General features: G+C 35.6%; 1 protein-coding gene across 1 annotated transcript; it reads left to right on the forward strand.

Annotated features, from left to right (window-relative positions):
- The first annotated feature begins 2002 nt into the window (after positions 1 to 2002).
- On the forward strand, positions 2003 to 2482 carry LOC112735515 (uncharacterized). Its single transcript, XM_025785049.1, has one exon. The coding sequence runs from the start codon at positions 2003 to 2005 to the stop codon at positions 2480 to 2482; it is 480 nt and encodes a 159-aa protein (XP_025640834.1).
- Positions 2483 to 9993: the final 7511 nt, after the last annotated feature.

A 9993-nucleotide genomic window follows, 5' to 3' on the forward strand; every position in this document is an offset into this window, starting at 1 on the left:
ATTTAAGCTTACATAATCGTACTACTTGGAACGTGTAATAGTTTATAAACTCAACTCCTAGACCTAGGGTATTTTTGTCGCATTGGAAAAGATGAATATTCCCCCATATTATTAAACAATTAAACATTAAACAATTTGATCCTAAACTTTGGTTTGAACATAAAGAAGCTGCGGTCTTAGACTGAATCCGTGAAACAACAATGAAGGTTTCATTCATCGCTTTGGGAGTTGAGAACCTGAAATTTTTGTGGCCATGCTTTCCGCTTTCAATCATTTTCGTTATAGTAAGAACTAAGTTTATAGGAAAGGGTTTATCTATTATATAGCCTAAATGTATAGATTAAAGTTATAAATTGAAAAAGATTTTATTAAAAAATAAAAAATTTAAATTTTTTATATAGTAAATAAAAAAATTAAAAAATTTTTATTAATGATAAACTTATTATATGTCTTAAGGACACATATTAGGGCAATTTACTGAAATAAATATTCTGGCTTCCAAATTTACCAGAATACATATTTTGCAAAATGGATATCGAAATGTATTTTTTTCATAAACTATATTAAACCGCGACAAGGGTCCTGCAGTTTACGAATGTACATAATCCGCTACATGGGTGTCGTCGTTTATGTGTGATTTGCAAACGTGCATAAACCGCTACAGTGATCTAGCGGTTTATGCTTTGTTAAATTCGCCTATATATATCACTCAAGATAGGGAGTGTGGCATTTGTAGAGAGTCATTTTCACACTTTCACAAATGGATTGTGAGGAGAGCTTGTTGGTTCTAGTCCACTGCTCTGGTAAAATAAAAAAAAAAGTAATAGGCATGGTGTTAAGTTCACTGATAAAGAACCGCTGAGCGTTTTTATCTGTTCGACTGATACTTTGTCGGATCTAAAGAGGAACATATTGCAGAAGGTAGAGTTGTGTGGGGCCAAGTTGGTAAAGAATGTGTTCTACAAGATTTCGATGGCGGTTGTGTCAAGTGGTGTGTAGTATGAAACATTTGTGATAGGGTCAGATGAAGACATGGAGGTCTTGTTTCATTGTCGGCAGAGTTTTTCGGAGGTGAGAATACACGAGTTGTTTGACAAGTTGGAAGATGGTGTCGACAGTTCCGGGGCTTCAGCGCCAAATCCTCAATCGACGATGGTGGGGGTGCTTCTACTTTGATGCCTGTCGTTGCACCTGGTTGTCTCTTAGCTGCACCTCCACTTGTTCCAGCACCGACAGCTAGGTCACCTGGTTTGATTACTGGTCTTATTGGTGGTGGTGAGCCGGATCACGTTGAGGACGCGATGGGGAAGATGATTTGGACGATGAGCCCGATCACATATCGGGAGATAGTGAGGAGGAGACTCCGGTGGCCCCACCTGCACCTCAGGGGCCATCCAGTTCAGGGTCCCACCAACAACCGCTACATTTCTCGATACTAAACTTAGAAGCAGTGAGTCAACAACCAGATGAGGCACACACCTTCGGACGCCAAGGATTACACGAGGGCAATACTTCTGGAAAATTTCAAATTGGCCAATCTTTCTAGACTAAGGAGGAAGTTGTGATGAGTGTTAAGGATTATAGCATTCATCGTGGAATTCAGTATCGGGTTATGGAATCAGATCATCTGAAGTATGTTGGGAGATTCAAAGAGTTTGGAAACGGCTGCACGTGGATGATCCGCGTGGCACTTCGGCAGCGCAAGGGTAACTGGGAGGTTAGAAGGTACAACGGAGCTCACACTTGCCTGGCCACTTCGATTTCGAGCGACCACCAACAGCTCGATTACCACGTAATTTGTGCGAGGATCTATCCGTTGGTTAGGGCGGATGCAGCGGTTACGATAAAGGTGTTGCAAGAAGCTACTGAGTCAACCTACGGATTCAGGCCTAGTTATAGGAAGGTGTGGAAGGCAAAGTAGAAGGCAATCGCACAGATCTACGGGGATTGGGAAGAGTCGTATGTCGAGTTGCCCTGGTGGGTCATTGGGATGCAAGCAACGATGGACGGAACCGTTGCTTTGTTGAAGACTTCTCCAGTGTGTGTAAGTGATGAGGTTGATGAGTCAACAAAGTACTTTCATCGTCTTTTCTGGAAATTCCCTCCATGCGTTGAGGCTTTTAAACATTGCAAGCCACTAATCGGCATTAACGGTACGCATCTGTATAAAAAGTATGGCGGGACTTTGCTTTTGGCTATTGTGCAAGATGGAAACTCGAATATATTGCCGGTTGCGTTTGCACTTGTTGAGGGGGAGAATGCTGAGTCGTGGGCTTTTTTCTTATCCCGCTTGCGTCAACATGTGACCCCACAAGAAGGCATTCTGGTGATCTCTGATAGACACAACGGCATTAAGGCTGCACTAGAGGCACCAAACAGTGGTTGGCTACCGCCTCATGCATATCGAGCGTATTGCATTCAACATGTTGCAGCTAATTTTACTCTTAGTTTCAAGGGCAGGATGCAAGGCGGCTGCTCGTGAATGCAGCGTATGCCAAGACTGAGACAGAGTTTGACTACTGATTTGATATTATGAGAACTGAGAATCCGGCCATGTGTGATTGGGCCAATCGACTGGAATACGATAAGTGGACCTAACACCAGGATGGAGGCAGACGGTTCAGCTACATGACGACGAACATATCCAAGTATGTTAACTCTGTATTGAAGGGGACACGAAATCTGTCGGTTACTGCACTTGTGAAATCCACATATGGAAGGTTAGCAGAGCTTTTTGTCGTCCGAGGACAAACAGCAAAGGCGCTGTTGGGATCAGGCCAACGGTTTTGCCAGGCGCTGGTCAAGGCGATAGAGCGCAACTTGAAAGATTCAAGGTGCTTCATGGTTACTCTGTTTGATAGATATCAATCTGAGTATACCGTGGCTGAGATGACTCCTACCGGTAAGTTTTTTCTTGGGACGTATCGGGTTTTTCTCAGAGATCGCACTTGTGACTGCGGGTACTTTCAATCTCTCCATTACCCATGCTGCCATGCGATTGCGTGCTCAGTCCCGATTAGACTGGGCTACGTACGTCCATGAGATTTATACCATGAGTAAGGATCCGCACCCAGAGCCGAGGCATAGGTGTCATTAGGTCGTCATGATTAGCTTTCATTTTTCTTTTCTTATTTGTATTGTTGTCCTGTCTTAGTCTATGCTTTTCCATGTATGAATGTTAAGTAAAGTTGTACTTACTGTTCGTTTTACGGTGATGTGGTTATTACTAACGATTCTTTATGTAGTTGTGATTCTCGAGTAAAGGTGTTCTAATTTTATTGGTAATTCTATGAGTTCAAGAGACTAATTTCAATTAAATCAAAGCACCAACCTATGTTGCGCCATACATAAAAAAGGCATACCAAAGTTTCATCCAATAACTCATACTCCACGAAAAATGAACTAAGTCCACACTAAAGCATAAACCGCTAGACCCCTATAGTGGTCTATGCATGTTTGCAAATCACACATAAATTACGACACCCCTACCGCGGATTATGTGAAGCTTTGCTTCGAACGTAAACCACGACACCCCTATAGCAGATTATGTGCATTCGTAAACCGCGGGACCCTTGTCGCAGTTTACATAGTTTATAGAAAAAATGTATTTCGGTATCCATTTCACAAAATGTGTATTCTCGTAAATTTAGAGGCCAAAATATTTATTTCGGTAAATTGCCCCACATATTAATTAAACTCAATAGAAAAATATTTTTATTATCATGTTTTTTACTTTTAATTATTTTAGGCGTTATTAAGTTAATAAAAAAATTTAATAATTTTTTATTTTTAATATATTTAATAAACTTCTAATAGTAAAAATAAAATATTAAAAAAAATAATTTTTACATAATAAATAAATAAATAATACTTTTATATTGTTCTACCCAAACATAATTAAAAGTAAAAAAAATTACATAAGATATTCAAATATAAAATTATTTTTATTTTTTTAAAATATATATTTTTTTAAAAATAACTAAAAAAAAACTATTAAAAATTCACTCAAACAAGCCTTAAAATTAAATTTAAATGTTTATAGATACTAAATAATACGCAAAAAATAAACATAAAATAATCATTTATGTGTAGTAGCTTATAAATCCGGTACTTACATCCTAGCAGGCGCCTGTGATGCTCCTCTACGACGAGCATCGACCGGAATTTCAACCGGTCTAGGATCAGAAAATGCGACGTCCAGAGACAAAACTCTATGCGCTACCCGGTGCCACCAGTCTAAGTACTTTGCGGACGGACCTGGATCAACAACTCTCAATATCCTCATGCCATAATTAACTATGTTATTCCAATGCAAATGCCACGCCTGATAATAAGTGGGGAATCACCGATCTCCACCCCTATTGTCCTTCGCATAGAGCCAATCTATGTTCAGAGCCATCTCAAGTAGATATTGTATGCTGCCAAACTGTGGTATCACTCTATCAATTTGATGCCACTCAATCACAACAAAAGATATCAAGCTCGTGACCGTCTGCTATAACTTAGAGTGCTCTTCTATAAGAATCTCTAGATGAACCACGACAACCACCTCAGCAGTAAAATATGGCTTCTACACAATCTAAAAAGGAGAAGATAATAAAAGTTAGAACACAACAACAAAGAAGTCGGTGAATTGCTTATGATACAATTAACCAAATATAAAGAACTTACGTCTCGACCACCCAATCTATCTAAAGCAAGCCGATATTGAACAAGTCTTTGCTCTTTGGCATCCGAGGTCGGTAAGTAAGTCGCTCACCTAAAGGATAATAACATAAAATAAATATTTAACAAAAGCACAATAAAGGATAATAACTTAAAATAAATAAATAATACGCTCAAGGCAGTAAACGATACCTAGATGCCAATGAAAAAGAAAATGTGTTATAACTATGCGGCCTCAATGTAGGAAATCACCAGAATATCCAAGACTGTAGAAGTTGAAGTAGATTAGCCAAGTTAGTGACATTTCTGTTGGCTATTCAGCACATGGATCTATACAACCATGCCAAAGTAGCTGAAACCCACCTATAATTGTCCATCTCGTCAAGTTTCGCCATATACCGCAACTATTGAAGGTGAAGCCAATTCCCATTCGTGTAAAAAAAAAAAAAAAACTGAGTAGATAGTAGCATCATAATGTAAGAACGGGGTATATATGCACCGTATCCTCACTTGCATTGATTGGGAGCATCCTAAACCTCTCATGGAACCATGTAAAGTGGATTGTCATCTGCTTGATTTTATTTGGCGGTGGCAGCTCGCCGTATAACTTCTGAAATCACTTCCACATTGGTCTGTCATCCTCAATAAGTTGTTCGAAGTCAATGAGACACCCACTAACAACCTCCCCATCAACGGGCAATCCTAATTGATACGCCACATCCTACAGCGTGATGGTGCACTCTCCGAACGGCATGTGAAAGGTGTGCACCTTAGAACACCATCTTTTAATGAATGCGCTCACCACAGGTTCATCCACCTATAACCTATGAGTGTTCAGCATAACCAAGTGATACAAATCAGTCATTTCTAAATAATTTATGATCCACTCATGTAAAGACATATTCTGTTGTCTCATAAGCTATAAATACACCTAGTTAGCTACATCGTATGAAAAAATAGCTACGCACTAATAAATTTCTAAAATATACAAGCCTAAACCATAAATCATTTATAGAAATATCCTATCCAAATTTCAATACACAAATGCGTGTTTTCTATCTAATCTTTTAAATATATAAAAACTACATAGATATTACGTGAGAATAAAAATATAAAAATTCTAAAACATACAAGTCTAAACCATAAATTATTTATAAAAAGTCTTAATCTGATTTCAAATACACAAATACGTGTTATCTATCTAATCTTTTAAATATACAAAAATTACATATACATTAGGTGAGAAAAAAAAATAAAAATTCTAAAACATAAAAATCTAACCCATAAATTATTTATAAAAATTTCCTAATCAAAAAATAAATACACAAATACGTGTTATTTGTCCAATCTTTTAATTATACAAAAAGCTGCAAAAATATTAGGTAAGACAAAATATAAAAAGACTTATATATTTAAACAGATACAACTAATCTCTCAACACAACGATAACTCTTACATTTAAAAAAAAAAAACTAACCTCTTCATTAATACTTCTAGCCACGTGAGCAGCATCATTCAATCGGTATAAACGATTTTCTTTAGCCAATGTCCCACTAAAATCTAGTATCCCAAAATTCTCTTAATCCAAAATGATATCATACAAACGAACGAAGAATTTATTATTGGTTATTGCGGTTTTATAATGCTACAACACGTAAATCGCAATAGCCTCTAGCGAATTATGCTTCAGCATTCCTTCATAAACCGTGATAGGGTTCAACGGTTTATGACTTGCATTTTAGTCATAATCTGCGATAGGATACAGCAGATTATACTTATGTGTGTTTTGAACATAATCCGCAATAGTCTGTAGCGAATTACGTATAATTTTTAAATCGTGGTAGAATACCGCGATTTATATAAAATTTATTTAGGACACAAATGTAATCTATTTTAAAAAATTGTATTTACGTAAATTTAATCTCTAAATAATCTATTTATGGAAATTGTCCTAGTCTTATTTGATCCATATTTAATTTATATTAAGTTGTTGTTATATATACCGTTGTGAAAGTAGGGTATATCTTCTAAAAAAATGGCTAATTATAAGCTTAGACAATGACATCGTTGAAATTTTTTATCAATAGAATCACTTAAAATTCTTTTGATCGGATATAGTGGTATTAATTGAGAAACACAATTAATTGTCTTTATCAAATTAGAGGCAAGTTGTCATTGTTCTTACTATTGAATTGAATGTTATGAAGGAAAAATATACTCCAACTATATATACACATTAGTGAGAAAATAAAAATAACACCTATGTAACTGGTTGGTGGTTAAATTCCTGTGGTCCAAGAAAAGCAAATGAGTTTTGAGTATGGAGTGGTGTGGGTCATGGCAGTCCTCAAAGGTGGTCCAAACTCCAAAGGATATATCACAGACAAGACAACTAAGCTGACTTTGGCTTTGGTTCCCATTCCAAAGTGAGGTACCACTCAATAACAAGAATTCAAACATGTTTCCAATTTTTCTCCCATTCAGTTAGTTCCCCTTTCTCATTCAATTCTTCTAAGTTCTCTACTAAACTAAGCTATGAAAAGCATTTTATTTGGTTTTTTATTTTTATCACCATGCTCACCCCTTTATGCTTTTGACCTTATTATTTCATTTACTCTCCACCAACTACTAAATAATATACTTTCTATAGCTGTTTATTTTCTCACTATAATTTTAGCTATCAATTCAGTTTTTTTAATATAGTAATTTAATAATATATTTTTAGCTCACATTTTTAAATATTATTATTTAACTATTAGTCAAAAATAATAAATTTTGCTTATCCTTTAGCATTCTTCTTTCAACATTGAACATGATCATATATTCCCAATTTCTTACTTGAAAATATACCTGTGAAGTTTGGAATATATCTCTCAAAATTGAGAGTTCAAATTTCTGACAATAGCTAAAAGAGGTTGGGTGCTTGGGACTTGGGACTTGGGAGTTGGGACTATGACTTCATTTTTGTTTTTTGTTTTTTTTGAATAAAAGCTTCATTTTTGTTTATCATTTATTCTGGGCCGTTATTAAGTGAGTATTTGAATGTGCTGGATCATACTTCATACCTGTTAATGGCCCAAAATAAAAAGGTGTTAAACTTCTGACAAAAAAAAAGGAGTTATTACTCATATCTTATTCTTGCTAAAGTGGGCTAAAATAATCCGTTTTGGACCATTCGTCTCCCACTGGCTAGAGTCAAGATAGGATTCTGACCTAAATAAGAAAAAAAATACGTTCACAAGGCCCAAAAGAAAAAAAAAAAACCACCAAAAAATACATTAAAAAGAAAGAAAAATCAAACATGTTCTCCCAAAGATTAAAAAGTGGGTGAATGATTCCTTAGTCTTGCAGCATCATCTTTTTCACCAACTTTTGGTGCACAAATAAATTAACCTACAATCTGTAACTGATACTAGATGATAAAAAATAATTAGAACAAAGGATACAAGGATAAGAAAAAGACAGAGAAAAGATGCATCAGAAACATAAAAATGATAGATAAGGATAGGGGTGGGAATATGTATCCTACCCGCGGGTACCTAATCCAACCCCATCTGAGATCGGGTAGGGTTGCCAACCCGATTTGTAACGGGTAGGATAGGGTGCGGGTAGGGTTCTCGTGAGAGTCAGATAGGGTGCGGGTTGAACCTCAACTCTACCCGACTAACCCGTACTCTATATAAGTTTATGTTATATACTTATAAAAAAAAATATGTTTTAAATGGATGTTGAATCAAAAACCTCTCACTAAATACAAAAGATCCTTAACCACTAAAAGAAAATCATTAATTGATAATTTAATATTTTTTTTTACATAAAAATCAGTTCTATTTTAAATTATCATCAAGTTATATAATAATGTTGTATATTTTTTGTAACCCGCGGATAGGATCGCGTACCCGCGGGTTAAGAGCGGATAGGGTTAGGGTTGAGATATTCTCAACCCGCGAGTAGAGTTAGGGTTGGATCCAAACTCTACCCTACCCTACCCATTGCCACCCCTAGATAAGGGGGTTAATTTTGAAACTAAAAAAAATAATTTTTTTACCAAAAAGTAGAAAAATAAAGAATTTCAAAAATATTCAATCATAAAAAATTATTCGGTAATAAAAAAATAAAAAAATATTCTTGAAAAAAAATTTAGGATTTCTAATAAGAAAAACCAAAGAATAGATAAATGAGATTTTTTCTACTAGACCTCTAAAAAACCTGTTCTTAGCAACTTAGGTCAGCGGAAAGGATTTCTTACTAGATCTTCAAATAACTTGTCCTTGACAACCTAGATCAGAGGGATGAAAATTGAATCACTCAATCTTCTCCATGTAACAAGCGAAGCAAATCACTCACCTCACTTCTCAAACATTAAACGTGCTTAAAAGCAACTAAAATTTATTCATCAAAAGTTGTGTAAATGGTCTCACCAAAGGTGTTTAAATAGGCCCCAAACAAACTAACTAAAAGATAAAATACAATTTTTAAAATTTAAATCAGATTTGATCTTAATGGATTAGATAAGATTTGATTTTAAATTTAAAATTCCTAAAAATACTACTAAACAAATCAAATTTAAAACAAATCTTCTAATAAACTTTAACCACATAACAAATTAAAAATAAATGACTAAAATTCAAAAATTAATAAAAATTATGCCTACCATTAAATTTGAAAAGCTTTATTGGGCTTCTTGTTCTCTTGCCGGGCACCATTGTTTTTGAGACGGTCTCTTTGTCTTCTTAATGTCCGAGACTGGAACGGCACAATTCTTCTAAAATTTAGATCCTTGAATATGACAAGATTATCTTTCCGTTCCTTAGCTCTAAGATGACGAAAATGCCCTCCTGACCACGTATCATGCATTCTTTAGGTCAAAAGGCATAACTTTATAACAATAATTTTTCAATTCAGTGATAAAAGTTGTTTTATCCTCGTCCTTGGGATGCATTTAAATTTGATTGTAGCCTGAATATACATCTAAGAAACTTAAAATGTCAAAACCTGAGGCATTATCTACGAGTTTATCAATGCATGGGAGGGGATAAACATCTTTTGGGCATGCTTTATTTAAGTTTGTAAAGTCTACGCACATTCGCCATTTATCTAAAGCTTTTCTTACCATAACAACATTGGATAGCCATGTTGTAAAGTGTAGTTCTTTGATAAAGCCTGCCTCCAAAAGCTTCCGAGTTTCGTCTAGGCAAGCCACCCTCTTTTTATCACCCATGTTCCTTTTCTTTTGTGCTATAGGTTGGACTTTTGGATCAATTTGTAATTTGTGGCATATGAAGTTTGGGTCGATACCGGACATGTCTGCTGGGGTCCAAGCAAAAA

The sequence above is a fragment of the Arachis hypogaea genome, chromosome 13 (genome assembly GCF_003086295.3).
Source record: "Arachis hypogaea cultivar Tifrunner chromosome 13, arahy.Tifrunner.gnm2.J5K5, whole genome shotgun sequence".
NCBI classification, from domain to species: domain Eukaryota; kingdom Viridiplantae; phylum Streptophyta; class Magnoliopsida; order Fabales; family Fabaceae; genus Arachis; species Arachis hypogaea.

Excerpts from the sequence above, each read along its gene's own strand:
- LOC112735515 (XM_025785049.1), top strand. The coding sequence starts at position 2,003 with ATGGACGGAACCGTTGCTTTGTTGAAGACTTCTCCAGTGTGTGTAAGT.